General features: G+C 40.0%; 1 protein-coding gene across 1 annotated transcript in view; it reads right to left on the reverse strand.

The window, feature by feature from the left end:
* NOTCH2 (notch receptor 2) overlaps positions 1-22,141 on the reverse strand; it is an 88,593-nt gene that overhangs the window by 19,637 nt on the left and 46,815 nt on the right. Inside the window, exons 9-21 of the mRNA XM_075711205.1 lie at positions 21,797-21,910; positions 20,489-20,602; positions 16,925-17,158; positions 16,298-16,408; positions 14,431-14,623; positions 12,696-12,841; positions 12,060-12,179; positions 11,803-11,955; positions 8,782-9,010; positions 6,146-6,347; positions 3,415-3,568; positions 2,252-2,436; positions 1,278-1,410 (exon numbers count right to left, since the gene is read on the reverse strand). Of these exons, the coding sequence (XP_075567320.1) occupies positions 1,278-1,410; positions 2,252-2,436; positions 3,415-3,568; positions 6,146-6,347; positions 8,782-9,010; positions 11,803-11,955; positions 12,060-12,179; positions 12,696-12,841; positions 14,431-14,623; positions 16,298-16,408; positions 16,925-17,158; positions 20,489-20,602; positions 21,797-21,910 (2,088 nt within the window). The remainder of the gene's footprint in view (positions 1-1,277; positions 1,411-2,251; positions 2,437-3,414; positions 3,569-6,145; positions 6,348-8,781; positions 9,011-11,802; positions 11,956-12,059; positions 12,180-12,695; positions 12,842-14,430; positions 14,624-16,297; positions 16,409-16,924; positions 17,159-20,488; positions 20,603-21,796; positions 21,911-22,141) is intronic.

A 22,141-nucleotide genomic window follows, 5' to 3' on the forward strand; every position in this document is an offset into this window, starting at 1 on the left:
TTTCTAATCCCTTTCATTTACAAAAAAAAAAACCCAGTCACATCCAAAAAGTAATTCATCTCAACAAATAAAGACTGAAGAATTAAAAGCAATACATTCAGAACCTCTCAAAGGAGGATGGGTGTTTTAGTACAACACAAATTCTGGCAATGCAGAAATTGGTACATAAATTCACACTTTGATGTAGAGGCATAAGAAGCAACTTTTTTTTTTTTCCAATTGGAGGACCAAATTAAGAACAATACATGAAGAATTGCTAACGCAATGATTTACAATGAAATAAACACTTTATTACAGACTGGGGAGATGTGCTGACAGCCACACTAAAGTGAATAAACTGGTAATATGCACGGGCAGGAGGAAAATATATTAGATTATTTTATAATTTTACTTAAATTTACTTTATGAACCAAGAATTTAGTTCTATCTGACACACAACCGGAGATTTTGCCTACATTGAGATGACACACTTCAGAAAGAAAAAGTTCAGAGGAATGTAAAATCTTTAACTGACTTGAGAAATAAACTTAAGAAAAAAAGTCAAGTCAGAAAGCATTCACTGATGGATTAAAATGTGCAATGCTGAATATTTTCAAAGGTAGAAGTCAGGGCCATCAAGTCAGATATAACAGGGAAATGGAAGGTTAGGTTTCGAGAAACATGGCATTAAACAGGCTGTGGAATCATACTTACTGAAAACCACCATTATGTAACTATGGACTTTTTTAAAAAAACACAAGAACTTTCAATAAAAGAGCCCAAATTTGCTGAAATAGTTTAAGCTAGCCTAGAGGCACTGAACTTCTTTTCCACAAAAGACTCCAGGACAGAGGACAATGCAGGGCCAAAATTTAAATAAGTAAAGGACACTGGAAATTATGCAAGAACTAAGCAAGTTTTCTGTATATTTCATAGCATCCTAGCCAAAAAGAAACCTTGTATTTACTGTATCAAAACAGATAGGGTTGGGAGAGACCTTAATGGTAATCTTAATGGTAATCTAGTCCATCCCCATTGCCAAAGATGGATCGTACATTCCCAAAGGACACTGTCATGACCTATTCCTTTAAAAGAAAAGAAGAAAAAAGAAAAAGAAGAAAGAACAAAAAAAGCAGCATTTATTTTTAAAGAGAAAATATGTATCTCAAGGGATTCAGTGCACTCTGGGAACATTCTTCAAAGAAAATAATGCATTCCCTTTAGACTGCGTTATGAAACCAGTAGTCAGAAAGGAAAATTCACTCTTGTAACATTCACTTAATTGCTGAGCTTCATACCCCGAGTTCCTGGTGGACAGGAGCACTTGAAATGATTGACGAGGTCTATACATGTTCCTCCATTCTGGCAGGGCTGAAACTGGCACTCGTCCACTCCATATTCGCAGTTGACACCCTGGTACCCAGGCACACACTGCCAGTATAAAAATAAGTGTGAATAATCTTCTCCTAACAGATACATTAGTAGACATCTGAGAAAGGCTAACACAGACAAACAAACCCTCAATGGGACAGATTATGACTGCCTTTGTAGCTACACAACTGCAAGTGATTTCAAGGGCTGCAGAGCCAGCCAGCTTAAGCACACAACTTGACCATGTGACTACTCAACAGCACACTGCATGTTTGAATTTGAGTAACTTTATTCCTGCAAAATACAGCGATCAAATCCTGACACCCTTCAGCGCTGAGACTGGCTTAGTAGTTTTGACTTAAGGTTTACATAAAACTCATCATTTCCTTCCGGGCATGAGCTTCGAAGGTGTTCTAGCATTCTGAAAAGCTTAGGAAGGTTGATATACCATATTATCATAGCCTACGCTGCTCTCTGCCTCAGCTGTAGGAAACAGAAAGCAGGGGAAGGCATTTCCCAGTCTGAGAGGCAAGGGATGCTTTGCCCATCCAATAGGGAGAATAGAACATTCCTTTAATGCATTCTACATATATTTTAATATAAACCACACCTCGGGCATGAAATCTTTCAAGAACAGAACTCCGTCTCCAAAGAGGCAAGGAGTTCAAATGCCCATCAACCACACCTCCTTACGATCACACCTCTAATTCAGTCTTAAAAGCCTCTCAGGACCACTGCTTCTGCCACAGCTAAATTAAAAATTCTTTCCAGGTGCAGGTTGCTTTTATCCCCTCTTTGAAGCTATTCTACCACTTGCATGTGTTTCTGATTTCTTTGGATTCCTCTGCATTGCAGTGCTCTAAATATCTAGACCTCTTCCTACTAAATCACCATGCATTACCTCGCACTGGTATCCACCGAGGTGATCCCGGCAGGTAGCACCATTCTGGCAAGGGCTGGAGTCACACTCATTCAGCTGCACCTCACAGTAACTGCCAGTGTAACCCACCTGGCACTGACAGTGGTGCGAGTTTCCAACATTGAGGCAATGACCAGAGTGCTGGCACAACTGGTCTACTGCGACTCCTGAAACAAAGTTAAGTAAAGTGAGCAAACACGTAAAACACACTTGCCGCCACTGTTGGTAGCTCAGCCAGGAATGAACATGGCTAGACCTAATGAATTGAAAAGTTGAAATTCAGAAATTGAAGAGTTACTTGTTAAATTACTGTGGGTCAGAACGACAACTGGCTTCCAAATGAAGTCACTGCTCTGTCCCCTTTGGATCATCACATCAACACTAGCATAAAGTATTTGTATTGCTGTATTATTTTACCACTGGCTGGTGAATAAGCATCTGAAGTACTACTGTTGCAGTACAAAAGTTCAGTATTTGTGCCTAGAATGTCTGCAAGAGGTAGGGGAGTTTGACATCCTTCTCCTTTGACACTGAATCTGCTTGTTTGGATTTCCTGGACTGAAAATGGCTTGAGACTATCCATCAGCCTGGGCTACAAGCCACCTTCCAAGAAGAAATTCACTTAAAAACCAAATCTTTTACATGTACATCATCTGAAGCTGGAATTTAGTACTTTGGGGGGCCACAGTATTACCTATATAGCACACAGTAGCCAGTATTCTCTGGGAAAATACTTACAAAGATCATGAGTTACAAGATGCCCTTCTTGTACAAGGTCAACATGTCTTAAACCTGGCCTGCCTGGGATTTAGCAGAACGGCATAAATAGCTTATTTTCCAAAAAGGCAGGCCACATAAAACAGTATTACTGAAACTCTGAGACTTCATAAAATATTTAATTCTTCTTTTCTAGTGTTGTTATGCTAGCTTCTTATGTCAGGGAGAATCAAGAAAGCCTTGACTCCCAAAACACAACCTTGCAGAGAGATTTTTAGCTTAGAAGTGATCATGATCAACCACCTAGAGGCAAAGCTCTCTGGGATTTCCAATGCACGCTGTGTTCACAGGCATATAGGGAAAGGAGGCGCCAATTAAGAATGCATGGAGAAATGTTTTCAGTTAAAACACAGAGGATGCTTATTTACCCCTTTGTGAAGCTGCCACTTGACACGAGACATTGGGCACATCGCAGTAAGCACCAGTCCAGCCAGATGGACAGACGCATCGAGTCTGGGCTCCGCTCTGGACACACGTGCCTTTATTCTTACAGGGAGATTTGCTGCACAGATCCATAAGTGCCTGGAGAGAAAAAAAACCCAACATGATATACGGCAAGCGCAGTAGGAAACACTACTCATAGTACAAGTTCAAGAAGGAAAGAAAGGAAGCTCTGCAAAACTGATTCCATGTGGTGCTGGAAAGAAAGGGACAGTAGTTCCCAAGTCTAAGCCAGGTGCTCCACTGACAGTTTCAAGAACTCATATGCCTACGAAAGCGCAAATGTACAGAGAAGTGAACCCCAGATGGCAGCGTCATTTCAAGAGTAAGCTGATCCTCACACCTTGCTATGCAGAGGGATCTTTGGCTGGCTGGGTTTGAGCAAATACAGTTTTATCTCAGACTAGGCTTCTAGTTCCACATTGGTAGAAGACTTCCAGCTATCAACAGTAACAGGTGCCCTTTCTTCTCCCAAACTCCCCCCATCTTCACTGCTTTTTGAGGATGACAGATGTGTTCCACATTTTGATCTTTTCCTTTTTCTCATTAGCTCACCATACCTGCTTTTGGCCCCATTTGCTCTAGTACGGTCTCTCTGAGTTTTCCCGTCTTTTGAGATTCAACTGAAACCCCACAACTGTTTTATGAATTGAAGATGGGCCAAAGTATACTGCTTTTCTTGATTCCTTATATATATTTTAAAAAAAAGTTTCCAAACAAAGAGACTAAAACTTAGTAAATCATCATATGAAAGTAGAGTGAGGACCCAAAATAACTCTGTCTGATAAACCAGCCACTAAGCATCATTTCCTTTTTGAGCACTTAAGCCTTCAAAGTAATACAGCTATTTGATTGATTTCAAGCTGACTTGAGGGAAGGATGAGGTTTTTAAAGTGAGTAGTACTGAATTTTCACTGTAAAATGCAATTTCAATTGCAGAAAGTTCTGCTTTTCAGATGCAAACTGTCTGCTCACAAAGATTAAAGTAGAAAAATCTGTGCTTTCACAGGCAACCGAAAAGGAACTTGGAATTAAGTTTTATCACATGTAGTTGAGCGTGAAGAAGAAAAACAGCAAGCCTCTTGCTTCTGCATTTGTAATGAGTAGCTGACTGTTTTACATGCAAATTCTATAACTTATGAATCATTGTCTGATTTTGTACTGCTTATTTAGCTTTGCTAATTAGGTCAAGTCAGTTTACAAGAACTACAGTGTAGCTGTAATCTATAAATCTCTCTAATACAGCTTTGAATAGTACTTATAAATTTAGAAAGTTCTGATTCCTGGTATAAAATGAGTAACACATTATGATCAAGCCTCTCCGAACATAAAGCAGACTTTCTGAGAATCCACAACATTTAATTTGGGGACAGGAACATTAATCCTTTTCTCAAGTAAAAGCAAAGCAAACATAACAGAAGAGGAACTACTGAACTTCACTGTACTTTACGATCACTCTCAATGCTAATTCTCCCAATGAGGTTTAAGTGGTGTGCCCAGAATGCATAATTAGGGTAGCAGAGGGGTTGCTCTTTTATATCACTTCATTACTTTGCATTCACTTCCTCCATTAGCAATACCTAGAAGCAGACCTGACAATTTAACATCTAGCAACATACTTCTGGAAAAGCACCTCCCCCACTGCTACTAAAATGCTTCTTCTAACACCCACTGCTTTACAAAGACACATTGGCACGACAGACAGTTGCAAAACCCTTAGCTAATTGTAGTGTTTTCCAGTAGTTTAAGAAATTCACAGATTTTTTGTGTTTTTTAAATGGCAGCACTCAGGCTGCTTATGAAGGGAGCCAATATAGTGTTTCCTGTCCCAAAGTTACAAATAGTCTCAAATCATTCTTGCTCTTTTGATAGGTGCAGAATAAAAAGCTCTGATTTGAAAAATTAGATCGGCATTCTGTTTCCACTGTGCTATGCCAAGTTTAAAGTCTTTAATAGGTACTAGTCAGCCATTTACAGTATGGGTTTGCAGCTCCTACACTCAACTGTGCAAAACTGTAAATTGCCTGAACTTAAGTCTGAAAGTAAGGCTAGAGATTTTTATTGAGGTTGTTAACAGGACAATCACATCAGTTACTGCCCCAAAACGTTTTCTGGCTTCTTATGGAGAAAAAAAAAAAAAATCTACAATCAACCAGGAATAACTACACCTCCCTATATAAAATAGAACAGTTAAATCAAGGTCCCACTAATCAGACTGATATTCTGCCATTTAAAGTGGTGGGGGTTTGTCTTGGTTTGTGTGTGTTTGGTGTTTTTTTTAATACAGGACTCTGCCTTCAATCAGGACAATTTTACGCTTCAAATGGAATGCAGCCATTTTCAAACCTAACAGTTGTTTTTTATTTAAGAAGAAAACTAATCTAGAAGATTCCAATGACACCTGTTCTCATCAATAACCAAGCATTTTTCTCCTCCTTATAACTAAACACTCTTGATTTCCAGAGTTTTGAACAGGGGCACCTGCTCTATCAAGACAGAGGTGCTGGACTTATTTTTCCCTTGGGTAGCAGACCAGGGAACGGGAACTGAAGGAACAAGAGCTCTGCCATGTTTGGTACCTCACATCTAACCTGGTCACTTCTACTGTTGGTAGAACAGCAGTACCCTGTGCAAAACAGGCAAGAAAATGTCACCCACCTGACAGTTCTTCCCAGTATAACCCAAAGGACATATACATCGGTATGTGCCTTGGCTGTTCACGCAAGAGCCTTTGTTCAAGCAAGGATGTGAATCGCACTCATTAATTTCTGTGAGGCAGAAGGGTCCTGTAAACTCCGGGGGACACTGGCAAGTAAAGGAATTGATCCCATCCACACAAGTACCGCCATTGAAACAGGAACTGCAAGAGAGTGAGAACAAAGGTAAGCTGAGACAAAATGCAATTAGCTCACAGCCAAAACAGCACGTAAACATTACTGAAATGAGAGAGAAAAACGGGATCTTCTGACCAGTGGTAAGTTCCTGCTAAAGAAGCATAAATCAGATAACAGCAATTCAAGGGGACTCCAGCTCACCCTCCAGCTCACTGTCTTTTACCTTGGCAGGCAAAGAAAGTAAAGCAGGGTTTCAATGAGTCATTAGTGACGGAGATAACTTATTCAATGAAATCTTCCCAGCTTCAATGTGCCCACAAACAGTACTGTACCAGGAAGGCGTGTGGCTTGCTCAAACTGATAAATTTTATACAAATTCTATTACAAATTACAATTGTATTACAAATTGTGAGAAACAAAACAATCTGCCTTTTTTTAAAGCTTCAAAGGAGTCACAGGTATGTTTTCTCAAGGAAAAAGTTCATCTAGCATGCAAAACACGAGCATGTTCTTCATTGAAATTATGTGAAAGTATTGGCATTGCTAAATCCTTTCTCCTCTTCTCATGAGAATCTTAAGTCCTTGATTTACAAAACTACTCATACATGCCTTGGCAGAATTCAGATCAAAGGAATTATCCCCCTCCCCCAATCTTCTGATCATAAGAAATTCTGCCAGGTTAGGTGTCCTACAGAGAAGTGACTGGGGAAGTTAGGAGAAGTGATGCCTCATGCAAAATTGACTCCTTTTGCCTTCTAAAGAAATGCCGCCAGGAAACTCCTGCTGCTCTGAAAATAACCCTAGATCAGACTCAAGATAATCAGTTTGATAAAGTACACAAAACTAATTTATGCTTGTTATCTGTTTTGCGCACTGTCAAGGGGTACTTCCATGAGAGAAGCCACTGACTCGGCTTGAATTTCCAGTGCAAGTTTTAAGTATCTAAATTCTGACTGTGACTATGGTAGAGATGTCAACATTAACCTATTTATCAGAGATGTTCCTCTGCTTTGTGGGCTGAATTCTGTTTTACAGGGAGCAGAAACTGCCGTTTACATTCATGGCAAAACAAGGAAGAGAAGACAGAGGAACTGTCAATCACTTGGCGTGTTTCATCGAAATCAGGTACCCATCTCCAAAAGAAGATGGCACTCTCTCATAGGCGGCTTCTCACACAAGACACGGAAGAATTATTTGAACCAAATTCAAATTAGCCAACCATCATGACGCTTTTAAGTATAGCTCAGTAAATTTTGGTTGAGAAGGTGTGACTGGTTTAGTTTGGCAGAGCGTTGAAAATTGCTACATCCTTCATACCTGCAGGACTGGTTTCTGTCCTGACTGGTAACGAAAAGGAAAACAGGATGAACCTCAAGGAAGAACCAGGCATTCTGCTAAGGCACCCAGCACACTTCACTTGATTAAACAACTGTTGTGCAAATTAAACACACCCTCATCAGTGACACAATCCTGTTTTTAAGCAAAAGATGTTAAAATACTTCCTCCCCCACAAATGCAATTTGTAAAAGATAAGAAAGATCTTTTCTTTGTGTGCAGAAAACACATGAGAATACCAAAAGCTTTGCATTTAGGCACCTTATTTCTGGTAACTAGACTAGAACAGACTATTTTCTTTTTTTTAACCATTTCAAGCTTTATTAGAAATTGTTTCCATTTGAGAATCTGAAGTTACTTACATCAATCCTAACAAAGCTTAAAATAAATATGCAGGCAGATGATGGATACACAGGGTTAACTCTCAAAAGAGCTTTTAAAACTACCAAGTGAGCCATTTATATAAGGACCAGCTGTTGAGCGTTTTAACTCAGTTCCACACCTCCCCCTTAGAATGACCTGAGGTTTTATTTCAACACTGCTAAGCCACATCCAATGTGTGAGCATTAAAAGATCTCTGATGATTAAACCTTTCCAGTACAGAATTTGTGAATTTAGTGTTCCTCCTGGTTGCTTCTTCATATTATTTGCAGCCAGTAACTCAACTCAGGGCTAATTTAATTTTCCTGCCTTTCTGAGAGTTGGCTATCGCTTCCATTTTTGCAGCTTTTGAATTTCTCAACACAGTAACTGTTCAAAACTAATCAATTATTTCCCCTCCCCTATATGACAATGGTCTTATAAAAATATAAATTATTTATGTTTTAATAAGCTAGTACCTGTTACTGTCTTAACACTTGTTAAACACTGTCATATTCCTCCTGTCATGGAACTAAGCTTAGTTGTGCAACTGAAGACCAACTTTGACAAGGCAACTGTCTTTCAGCTGGTATCCTGCACAAGGTAAGCAAGTTTTCCTTGCATGAATCGCAAGTATGTCTCAGTGACAAAAGGCAGGCAAACAGATCCTCATTGTTAAAAACTGCTTCTGAGTAGGACTGCCTTCAAGCCACGAGCACACATTGTGTGGCTCCTTAGTGCAGCAGCACAGTGAAGTTATCTCACCTCTCAGTGCATTCATCAATGTTGTTCTCACAGTTGATTCCCTCAAACCCAGGCTGACACTTGCACGTGTAGCTGTTGACGTAGTGGGTGCACGTGCCTCCATTCCTGCATGGTTCACTCAGACATTCATTGGTATCTGTTTGACATTTATCTCCATGAAATCCAGGTAGGCAGATGCATGAGAAAGAGTTTATCCCATCCACACATGAAGCTCCATTTTGGCAGGGATCTAAGACAGAAGTATTACAGTAAGTGTTAAAATGGGTAACAGTCAAAGGCCAGGCCTAGCGTAGTAGCTTTTGGAAAAAAAAGCATCACACAGCTCGGAGTGTGACAGTCTACTGACAAGTTTTTCTGAGCCACTTTATGAAGAAATAATTGCAAAGCATTATCAATAACAAATTCACAAGAAGGTGTGGATCAAGACCAAGCTTCAGGGCCTAAAGGTTTCTCTGCTGGGATCCGTTCAGCCAAAACCAACAAAACCAGACCCAAAGTCTCTTGGTTTAAAATTCAAACTCTGCTTTTTTGATAAATGCCTACTGAGAAAGACAATACAAACAGCACAGCAACTGTTTCTTCTTCCTTATCAAGTCTTATTCATAAGAGAACTCGGACTGCTCTCTCTTTTCCAGACACTGCTCAACACACAAAAGAACTTGTGTGTTTCATTTTAAGAATGAAAGTAGTCCAGTAGAATCAAACATGTACATATAAATTAGTACATCTATGAGCACTTATGCGTTACTGAGTACTTAGCATTTTTCCCAGTATCAAAGCCTGACTGGGGAAAGGCTGGCAGAAAAGCTCACAAATTCATACACAACCTTGGATTCTCCTCACCTCTGCATTTCTCGACATTTTCTTTATCCCTACCATGAACTTGCTACTTATGTATCACCATTTTTTGGTCTAAGCCAGCCTCTACTACTGTATTCCCTCTACTCCCACAAGTACCAATCTGTCTGAAAGAGCTCGGGCATTCAGTAGTTTCTTCCTGCTTTGCTCCTTCCACTTTTGGATTTAAGACCCACATTCCTCTGTTGGATACCGCCTCTGAAGCCAGTTTCGTTTTCTACTCTGCATTCCCTAGACCAAAAGCCTATGTATATGAACATAGGGAGGGAAACTGGGAGGGGGGAGGAAAAGGGGAGACAGGAAGGGGAATGAAAAAAAGGGTACGGAGCAGGTTTTTTTGATCTATGACTATCCTTAAGTACTACTAAAATACAAACTTCAAAATGCAAATAGACTGCACCAAAAATTTGCAGTTCAACATAAGTACAAGTTCATTCTGTTCACTGGTAAATGAAGAAAACAGATGTGAAAGGTAATTAAAGCTCATTTATTGACTGAGAAATATGCTCACATGATAAAAAATTGTGTTAGAAGAGACACACCTGCATCCATTTAAAGGTCATCTGACTACTGCAGAGAAAAAGCACATTCAAAGTGAGACCCCTGGCAGCTATAAAATGTTGTGTCTATGGCAGCCAGCCATTTATGACTGAAGCCAAAAGCTGAGCATTAATTTTCTGTGCCGCACATTTACTGACAGAAAAAGGAGACTGGAGTATCAACTTTTCAATAAGTTCTTGTTGTTGGAGGGTTTGTTTGCTTCACAGATTAAAGACATTTGGCTCAAGCCATGGAAGGTTTTTGTTATGCTAAATGAAATCAGCTGTAGCAGTAATTTGAAATTCTTCTTCAACCTCATGGGTGTGCTGCCTAACAGACAACATGGGACGAAACTCACAGCTCTCAGAACACTTAGGAAGAGAGAGAGATTTCCCAGCTGTTCAAGAAGGATGAACATGTTTTTATCTTCAGACACCCACGTAAAAACTAACAGGACAAGCAATAATTTTGTTGGCTTCAGTAAGCAAAGCTCTGGGTCAATGCACCAATGCGACATTTTTTTGTACTGTACCTGTTTGCTCAGAAAGAGGCAATCAAAAGCTCAGGCTGAGCCAGATGTCTTAGAAGTTCTTTCAGCAGTGCTGCCTTGGGGTCTCCCACGGTAACTTTTGCTAATAGACTCTTGTTTGGATCCTTCTCTACAGCAGTCACAATTTAAATTTTTTCCAATGCAAAACACAACTCTCTTAATTCATACCTAAAGTCTTTAAGGCTTCAGTTTGGTTTTAAGCTATGCTAATAAAAAATAGAGGTTGGTTTGTTTGTTTGTGGGTTTTTTTTAAGAGTCAGCCAATTAAAAAATTACAACATTGTGAACTCCTCCAAGATTTGATAAAGCACTTTCCACATAGTAACAGATGAACTTTTAAACACATGACACTTCTCACGAGACTCTGATTTTATCTGATGACGATACAGAATATGCCCAGCAAGAAAAAGAAGTTACTATGTATTTGGTTTCCCTTGTGAACAGCAGTGTCAAAGGCATGAAATTAACAGTTGCTTTCTTGTAATTTAAACAATTTCAGTACTCATCAATGTATGGGCTATCCTCCTGCAACTGATACCTATTCCAGAACAGCGTGCCTTCCTGCTGCTTAATTTGCTTTCAAATACGGATTAACTGGAACGGCAACAGGACCCACTCTTCCCAGAATATTAATGTCAGACAGAGACATTTCAGGAAAGACTGCTATACTCCAGATTCTGACCACACCTCAATCAAGCTTAACGTTGAAATACAGGTAAGCCCTGCAGTGTTACTTTAACTTGGTGTATTAAAATTTCAGGCAAATATAATTCTTCATTTAACAGTGCTCCTCATTAAAGTATGTAAACTCTAAGGACCTTTTCAAGTTAAGAATCTGGGAACAACTCCTGCTATCAGTTAGAACACTGTAGTCCATTTCCAGCAGCTGAACGTGATGGATTTTGACTGCCTCAAACATGCAAGTCTTACAAAGCTGAAGTTTGGTTTTTTTTTTTTGTTTTGGTACGAGATTATGAAAGAACTTTCAGTATTTGTCAAATAGCAGTCATCAATAGTACAGCAAAATTATTTCTAGGAGAAACTGGAAAACAGAACAATCTGCTGATACTCACTTGAAAGGCAGTCATCAATGTTACTGTCACAGTCTCCTCCAGTGAAGCCTGGCCGACATTCACACAGGTAACTGCCTTGAATATTATGGCACAGAGCATGATTTTTGCAGGGCTTTGAGAGACATTCATCGATATCCACTGTACATCTCTCCCCTGAAACATGGAGAGTCCAGAAGTAAGACTCCTCATGAGGCAATGGTCAAAAGGCTCATGTACTGCCAGCATTGAAAGTACAGTATGTTCCCCATCCACATTACCTTCCCAGCCAGGGGCACATTGGCAGGTGTAGCCTTCAGAGTCAGGAGATTCTTGGCAAATTCCCGAGTTCTCACAAGGATCAGGGGAACAAGGAGCAACCACTACCTGGCAGTTCACACCTGGAGAGCAGAAGGGGAAAAAACAGGAGAGTATGCTGCTAAGAGCTTGGTGCTTCTTGGAAGAATGAATAAAGAGATTGTAACTTGCATGATTATCCTACACAGCAGTGGATGGTATTTCCATATTTGAAAAATCTAAGCAGAAGGAAAAGGAGATCAAAGCACTCCTCATGGGCTCAGTGGGTACAAGCAGACAGCAGCCATGGTAATGCTGAGTTTAATGCCCCTTCAATTCCCAGTGCATTTATATATCTCAGTCTAACTTTCTTACAAAGAAAATTAAACTGAGCTGCCACCAGGACATTTCTTAATGAGTACAAACAAGGCTTAGATATGGTCTTACTAAGTATTCTACTACTGTATCACATCTACATGAACTGACTGTAATTTAACTTCATGGCATTTCCCCTCTTGATTCCTATTTCCATGAAGTTTAATGAAAAGATTAAAATGACACTAAGGGTGCAATGAAGTGGAAAGGAAAAAGAGAACAGAAACTTCTTTCTGAATTTTCACCTTTGAATCCTTTCCTACAGGTACATCTATATCCATTCAACAGATCCTCACAAGTTCCTCCATTCTGGCATGGGTTTGATTTACATTCATTCCCTTCTGTTGAACAGTAATCTCCTATCCAGCCTGGGTCGCAGACACACTTGTACCTTTAAAGGCAAGCAGAGCAGTAATTTTAGAGCATTCTGAAATAACTCCTCTACCAGTTTCTCCTGCAGATTAATTTTGGAGAGAAAACCAGAAGACATCTCTTTAGGAGAGCCCTAAGTTACATTTAGATTGCTTACCCCAGCTGTATAGTTTTGAAAATGCTGAAAATAAACCCCCCCTTAAAACCACACTTCCCTCCATTACAGTTTTCACAAAGCGCTCAGTCAAACAGCAATACGTTTCTGCTTTGATAAGACCATCTCAACACATTTAAACAAAGACAGAAAAAAAAAAAAAAAAAGATTAAAAAAAGTGGAGAGGAACAATAGGTTCCAAAGATAACTAGACTGATTTAATACAAAGTAGTGGTTACAAATGAAAACAGCTGGCTGGGAGCAGGAGCAATCTTCTCCATCATGTTTCAAAATCTGAAGTAGAGCAACACTCCACCCATATGACATAGAACCAAGGACTCGGTGAATCACCCTGGGCTCAGGCCACACAACATACACACTGGCCTCCCTCCCTGTCATGCAAACGAGACTTATTTTATCTGGCACCAAGCGTAAGGTGTACATGGGCATAAATACGAATGCAAGTGACAGATGATAGGCAAGATGAAACAAAACATTTGTTTTCCAAGCTTACACAGAGGCTGAATTAGCAATAAAGGCAGCTTTCCTGCCAGCTCCAGGGAAAGTGCTGAATCCTGCCCTACAGATCTACCCGCAATGGTAAATCACTTCCTTGCTCAAGTGCTGACAATGCTTTCCAGGACACAGCACACATCTGGGAGGCACTGCTATTCCGTGTACAGTTGGGAAGTTTCAAAAACACAAGCCCTACCTTCCCAAACCTGTTGACTCCACAGGCCCTGTGCTCCCAGACTTATAATTACCAAAAAGAGGTCTGATTCAGGGCTCCTGAAATAGGCATTTGGTCTTCCTGGATGGGAAGATTCAGAAGCAACTACTGCCATCAAAATAGCCAGAAAGAGCTTTCCTTTTTTCTCTCAGGCATGCAACAGTGTGACTAAAACTGATGAAATCTCAGCCTTGGATAAACTGTTCTAAGCCAAATACTGCTCTGTCTCCTAGTGTCAAAAGTTGTCTGCCTGTTCCTTAATACAGAGCATTTGGGTAGCAAGAACAGCACTAGCCAACAAAGATCGTCTCCACACTCAACGTTTTAAGAGTTTGATGGAATAGGTAGCTGCTGCTCTCCTAAGATTCAATTTGGAACCATTTCTTTATTTTAATTGCATTCACTCTACTCACTTGAATTGCCAAACCCTCCCTTTAGACAGTGGCAGTCCACCCTGCGCTATGTGCCCATGCAGAGACAGCAAAGAATACAATGCAGGACAGGAAAACTGACGTTGAAACAGCACAGACTGCAGCTGCTCACTAAAGGTCTACACCTTACTGTGATTATGTCATGGGCAGCAGATAAGTCTGGATCCTAATCTGAGAAATTAGAGGAAAATCAGAAACCTCAAGTCAAGATGGAACTCCGGGCAAAGGAAAAAAAAAAAAAAAACCCAACATATAAGCCAGCAGATAAGTTTAATGTGACAATAGGTACTTACCCACTAGTAATGTGTGTGCAGTTACCATGTACACAGGGATTACTAAGACACCCATCTGCCTGTGACTGACAGTGAGGATGATGGTAACCTTCAGGACATACACACCGAAAGCCATTGGCTTCATTTATACATGTTCCACCATTGTGACAGGGGCTGGATGTGCATTCATCGATGTCCACATTACAACGTGGGCCTAGGAAAAGACCCAATAGTTATTAAGTAGTATTTCTTATATGAACATTAGCTTTGCATGTCTGTGAGTACATACATTGAGAGACAACTCAGTAAAGCCAATGCAGCAGGACAGATCTTGCATGCCTCCGTGCTTTAACTGAAGTCAAGAGAAGCATTTTTGAAAGATGCAGCACTTTTCTGTGCCTGGTAAACAGCGCTTACACTCAACAACTGTTTACAAACCATTCAAGAATCTCAACAGAATTCCACTAAAAATCACTGGTTAATATTCATTAGGAAGACAAAAATCACTCAACTGTATCATGCTTGGAACAAACCTCTTGAGCTCCACTTGTCATAGCCCTGCTCTTCTGCTTTGAAAGTACCTACCCTTTGAACAACCAATACTGCCATACTGTCTGCAGTAAATATAGTTCTTGTGGTTTATTGCGCAAAAGGGACTCTAAAAAACACCGTTTCCTGTTTTGCCTGTCTCTGATTACGACTGTAAGATCCTTGAAGTAGTGACCATAAGATCTTGTGAGGCTGGAAAGCTAAACAGAGTGAATGTTGCAGTAAGTTGAAAGCATTTTTAACATAAGGAAAGGACAAAGTAACGAGACCCCATGCAAGCCAGCTCTTTAAGTACTGGAATATGCCAATTCATCACATTACTTAATTATTTTAACAGCATAACAGTAAGAAGTCCACTAGGATAACAAATATGGAATGCCAGCAACAAAGAAGACTGAAAGGCAAGAGTGATCAGGATCATGCCTCTTCCTGTTCTGGGGACCAAAGAGTACCACCATGCCAGAGCCAAAGAAAGGAAGGAGTGTCAGAAGTTTAAAAAGACACCAAGAGAAAAGCACAAGGCACATGAAACCTCTCAGTGCTATTTCTAATGCACTTCAGATCAATTCTAATTAGAATCATTCAGTAATAAACAGTAATAAATGTGATGAGAAAACTGTTATAAACAGTACCAACTGCCTTACAACAATTATTTTATGAATGTATTACCCTACATGGCTCAAAACATATTAAGTCCATTATAAACAGTGTTGAGATGTGCTTTAGTCATCCAAAATAGTCCTGATGTAGATCTACAGTTCTAAGCAGGGATCCAAAAGTGCCTAAAAGCTTTTTTTTTCAGCCCCACTTTTACTGTATTAGGTAAGTCTTTATAATTTAAAAAGGAAACAGAACAGACCACACTATGAAAGAGAAGTACGGAAAAAAGCAGGTTATTCTGTTGGAGACTTCAGAGTGCAGAGCAGCTCACTAGAACACTGAGTTAATGCTTTGCTTTCACAGAAAGAGAAATACTGTTCATGGTCAAAGCCCAAGGTACTGTCTAATCAAACACCTCTCTATATTGTCCACAATCTCTCTGTCCCTGGAAAGAAGCTGTAAATAATAAACCAAAGTCACATGGGTTTATTTGTTATAAAACCAAGAACCATGAATTGGACGTAATTACCTAACAAGAATGGCATTTCACAGCACAGATTAGGCCATTTCTTTGCTTGGTAGAACTTGCTGTAATGTAAGACACTGAGTTTCAAAGATTAGAAGGATTTACCGAGATACTAACTGAACCCCTTGCAGTCAGTATGCAAAGCACAGCTTCCTTAGCTACCCGGATAACTATCTTCAAAACAACTCAAAGCTATCGGGTAGCTGACTTTACCTGTAAATCCAGGTTTGCAAGCACAATTGTAGCGATTAATGCCATCAATACAGTCCCCGTGAATGCATGGGTTACTTGCACAGTCATCAAAGTTATTTTCACAGTTCACTCCTGGAAAAAAAGAGTTAGACGAATAAGGAGGCCAAATCTTACAAGGAAGACAACAAAACTATTTCCCAGAAATAGCCAAATTAAGAACCCCACCTGCTTCAAAGTTACACGTGCATTGGTGCAACTTAAACAGATGATGATGCAGAAGCACTGCAACACCAGGGGATGTCACCTGAGTCACTGGGTGCTGATTGAACATGACCTAAACTTGTACTAAATATTCAAACAAAAGAATAAACTGGTTTGAACACCATACTTAATTTTTCTACTGTGTGCTTGAATTTTGGGAGTAAAGAGGAGGTAAATTTTTCCAAGAAGAGTTGCAGTACCAGTAAGGGTTAGGCAATCCACACAAACACTCCAAAATTCAGCAAGGAAAAGTAATGTGAAAATGATACTCTCATACCATAAGTTTATCTCTGTATGCAAATTTAGCACACACCAGAGCATACATAAGAAATAATTAAATGCTTGAATTCTGTTAGAATTCAATCCTTCCACTTGCGCTTTATGTACCTGAAGTGCCCAGCAAACAGTTGCATTGGTAGCCATTCACCAAATCAATGCAGCGTCCTTGATGGAGGCACGGATTGCTGTGGCATTCATCTATCTGCTCACTGCATATGGCACCCATGTAGCCAGGATTGCATATACATGTGTATGAATCAATTCCATCTTGACATTCCCCATGGTGGCAAGGATCAGGATCACAGTTGTTGATATTCTCCTCACACAAAAGGCCAGTAAAACCTAAGGAAAAATGATGAACAGGAGTAATCAGGAAGTTAACTGGTGTGCTGCTGCAGTGAATATAATGCAAATATAGAAAGAATCATATTAAGAATCAGCAAAGTGGCAGACAGCACAAAGGGTAACTGGACATCTCAACTCCTGCGCATTTACCAGCCCTGGAAAACAACACTCTTCCGCTGCTCATGACATTACTTAACAGCATCTTGCATGAAGAATCCTGGCATTGGAAGTGGTTACCTTCAGTTTATTCATAACAGTAGCAATGAGAGGAAACATCTAAATCTCCATGAGAAATGTTTACTTGCATCAGTATAAACTATTTGAAGGCACTCTCCTGTCATTATTTCCTCTACACAATACCAGGGGGTTGACTTTTCAAATATGAGAAATTACTACAAAGATGCTGCAGAAACCTCCCCAAGGGAACTCCCTTGGCTCATGTCAAAGCTTCTGCAGCTCTGCTTATTACGAAGTTTTTTGCCCCTCGCATTGGGAAACCTTTCAGTAACTCCAATCAAGCACCAACTGCAAATTTATGAAAGACTGCATGCAACCTCTTCAGTTAGGAGCAATGAAACAAGCAGCAATTTGGCCTGTTTCATTCTGCTTCAGCTGGGAAACATCCTGAGCATTAGAGAAGGACAGAATCTATTCATCAGAAGGGCTAAAACAATGGTTCAGGAAGCTCAGAGCAGCAAACAACTCCCTCAAGAGCCCTGTCTTCCATGATGGAGCAGAGCTATATGAAACAGGGACAATTTAAAATAAATGGTTTTCAGAGATGAGGTTTTGGAGCAACAGCTCACATTGCCTTCCAGCAGCTGGAGATTAGGAAGGTAGAACTTCAAATTTCAAACACCAACTGGAGACTGATACAAACCAAGCTGCAGGGAATTTCAACAGCTGAAGAGTGATTCTCACCTGAGTATAATAAGTGGATAACAGGCTCCCCATTTTTCATACAGGTTTGTGGTTATTTCTCTGGTCAAACATACCAGGTGACGGCTAACATTTCCAAGTTCTGCGAACGTATGCATGGATGAATGGGTGTGGAAGTAGGTGGGGAGAGGGAAGGGAAGCTAGTTAGAGAGATGGATATAAAAAGATGTTAGGGAAGAAAGAAAAACAAACCGGTAAGAGGACGAACAGTGGCAAAAAAAAAGAGGACAGAGGCAAAGAAAAGAGGAAAGACCTAAGACAACTTAAGAAAAGAAAAGCCATGATCTACCACTGGGAAGGAGAAGTGGAATAATGCCAGAAGGGAAAGAAAAGACAAAAAGCAAGCAGTAAATAGAGCTATCTGTACAGCATTTGGCCAAACATTTTGCAGTTTTCAATCACTTCGGCAGCTGGCGATTACCATTCAGGGAACACATATCACTCATAATATGAGATTAATAGAGCAAGAACATACTCAAACGTTATTTTCCAGTAACTGACCTGCCACAATGATGAATTCCAGATTTCAGTCTTATAGAAGGCTGTCAATATTAAATATAATACTTAGGATATATTCATTCAAAAAATTATTGCCTTGCCTCTTATTGTAGCTCCACTGAACCACTTAAAGATCAGATATATTTCTTGATCTCTTAACTGAACATACCTTACTGAGATATAATTTCCCTCTTTGCAGACAAGAGTTAGACTAGAAAAAAAACAATTGAGTATAGAACCTAAGAATCCCTGAGGCAGGGCAGAAAAAAGCCCTAGTACAGAGTTCCTCTTCCATTTTCAGCCAAAGTACTAACCAAGGATTTTACTAAGAGCTGCTGCTTCAGTAACATACATTTGGTTGCTTTCAGCCTGTTCCTTGAAAATGCTCCATACATCATGTGCCTTCACAGAAGCAGCAGTCTTCTCTCCTCTTCTGGGAAACCTAGGATTTCTGTACTGAGGTTGTTCCAGCAGTTTAGTGCCCAAATTCAGAACATGCTTTTAAAGGCGCAGCTCTCCACATTGTCCTACACTACACGACCCAAAACCTTCCTAGGCCTGATAAGATCTGCACTCCTGGTGAATGAAAGCAACCAGACCGCACACCAGCTTGAGAAAGACTTTCTAAGATAGTTTCCAAGTTTGGAGAAGATTTGAGCTCTTTCCTCCTTTTGCAAGTGTCAGCTTATTCTGTCACATGCAGTAATCAAAAGGAGAATTCTGACAACAATAATCATTCCTCTCCTGATTAGAACTACTGCATTCCCCTACTTCCAACAAATTCATTGTTTCTTCAGGCACTTTGGGGAAGGGGGAGAGGGTATGTGTGAAAAGACTGGGGAGGAATTTTTAGGCTAATCTCTGCTATATTATGTACAGAGCTGAATAAATTAGTGAAGTCGAATTTGCCTTAACAATTTGATTATTGAAATGATTCAAAATGAGAAAAATTGCACATAAATCTAGCCAACCTAACAGCACATTTCTCAGACAAAGGTAGCTCCAGGAATTGTGCAGCCTTTTCCCTAATGGAAGAGCTAAAGCCAATGCATTCCATGCCTGAATCCGCATCACGAGCAATGCATCAGGCACCATTATCTGAAAGCAACCAAAAGTCATCCCTTACTGAGAATTAGTGTAACAGCTCTGAACTGCCCATACCCTCTTATTTGACCAGATGTAAAAATTAAGATAAAATACATCTGCATCACTCCTAGAGGTTTGAAGATAAGAAAATCCCATAATTAAACCTGATGCTTCTAAATGTGTAATTAACCAAGCAGTAAAGGAATTCAGTGCATTCAAAAAAACCACCTTGGTTCCATCCACAGCTCTGTCAAAATTTCTGTATGATGCTTGACAAATCGTTTTAACTACATTCTGGCAGGCAGCTACTGTATGGTATTTCTTCCAGTGGACATAGTTTTTACTGCGTTTCAATCTTCCAATTTTGACATAAAATAGCCTGACACAACAGAAATCAGAATACACCATAGTACTGCTCTGTCCATCTCTTGTTCTTCAACTGTATACTATATAATCCGACTTGGAAGAAAGAAAGGTAAGCCACAGATAAAAGGCTTCACACTGCTGTGTTTCCACTCACGGATTCCATAGTCAATACAGAAGAAGCTAACACCTTCTGGGAAGTAAGAGATGGGACTGAAAGAAGGAGGCCAGAACTCCCGTCAATTGTGAACTTGCTGCTGTCACAATGAAAGGCTTTCTGTACTTACATGCTATTCTATGCCACAAAGGAGTAGGCAAAGCTTTGCAACAAACAAGCAGCATTTCAGAGAAAGAAAGAATGCTGACACTTCTTTGACCACCCCTTTATGTATTTAGGTTACGTGCGATCTCCAGCCCAGGGGCTCTGAACACAAGACTAACCTGTGGCGCACTGGCACTCATAGCCATTGGGATGGTCAATACATTTGGCTCCGTTGAGACATGGTGTGCTGGAGCAGTCATCTATATCAATCTGACACACGGCACCACTGAATCCTGAAAGGCAGAAGGAAAGATGAAAATCCAGAAGTAATTTGAAGTAGTTAATCTAAACAGCTGCACTGTCAGGAATTATTTATTAGCAAATCCCTAAAACCACCCAAATATAAGCTCAGTAAATCTAAATTGAATTACATCATTAAGCACACACACCACACCCTGGGTGGATTGGTTCCTCGTCCAAACCACCAGCCAAAACATAGTTTCTATCCTCCAGGTCAAAGGAGCCTCAGCTTGAAAACTGAGGTGGCCAAGTCAAACAGAAATAAAAAAGACAGAGCACAAGTGGTGTCCACCACTGGACAGTATGCCTGTCTATAAAACTGAGAGGCCACCAATAAAAACTTTCAAGTAATCAAAGCAAGTAACTTAAAATGAAACAATAATGCATGCATCACTAGAGCCTCCAGACTAGAATTACTACAGCAGTGTGGAATGTGGTACAATACAGCACTGTATATTTCACTACATTTGTTGAAATAGTTAACAAACTATCAGTAGGTTATGTCACAGATATGATGCAGATCCTTAGGCACTTCAAGAAAAAAACCCCCAAAACTCCAGGAATGTTTCTTGGAGGAAGGAACCAAAGGAGGAGCCAGAACATCGTTAGTCAATAAGAAGAGATGCAGAGCAGGCTTCTGTCAAGTATATTCTGTTCTCAAAACTTTTTGTCAGCCATCAGGAAGACAAGTGTTATTTACCCTATAGCTAACACTGATCTCTCAGCTCAGCATCTGTCCTTCTTTTCTGAAGTGGAGACCAAATCCACCTCTCTCCTCGTGCAAGCAACATAAGCTATGCTGATGCAAAAATGGCTTCTGCCTAAAAACCCCAGAAAAAGACAAAAAGCATGCAGAGGCTCTGATTTTTAAAATGTATTTAAAATTGCTCATCTATATCTCACTATGGCATCCACAATAACAGAAGTTCTTGCTGCCAACTACCGTTTAAGGTGAGATGTCCAACCGTATGTTTCTCAGCACTTATATCCAGTTACAGGCATAATCCTACTACAACCAATACATGTCTATTCTTACTTACCAGTGACTGCAACTTGCTCATTCAAAAAGATGCTGCACTAAGACAACAGAAACTCACAAGAAATATACTGCCTGAAATCTCTCACTGGTTATCTATGCAGTTCTTGGTAAGGTGAAACAGGAAAAGCTTCCAGAAATAAGTACTTACCAGGAGGACAGACACAGAGGAAGCGGTTGACTTTATCAAGACACTCTCCGTTGTTCACACAGGGATTACTTAGACACTCGTCAATATCTTCTTCACAGTGAACACCTTTAAAACCTGTTTAAAAAAAGAAGTAAGAAATGGTGACTGAAGGCCTTAGAAAGTACCTTTAAGAGTATAACTGCCTCTTATATCAGTGCTGAAGGTTTAAGCTTAGTTTCATTGCAAGCTTGCAGTTTGGACAGAACCTACAAGGTAAGAATACACACCAGAGGTTGAAAATGGATGTTGAATGTGTATTTTTCACAGGTGCTGAATTTGCTCACTTAATCAGTGGTAACAGGACAA

Source organism: Pelecanus crispus, chromosome 5 (assembly GCF_030463565.1).
Source record: "Pelecanus crispus isolate bPelCri1 chromosome 5, bPelCri1.pri, whole genome shotgun sequence".
NCBI lineage: Eukaryota > Metazoa > Chordata > Aves > Pelecaniformes > Pelecanidae > Pelecanus > Pelecanus crispus.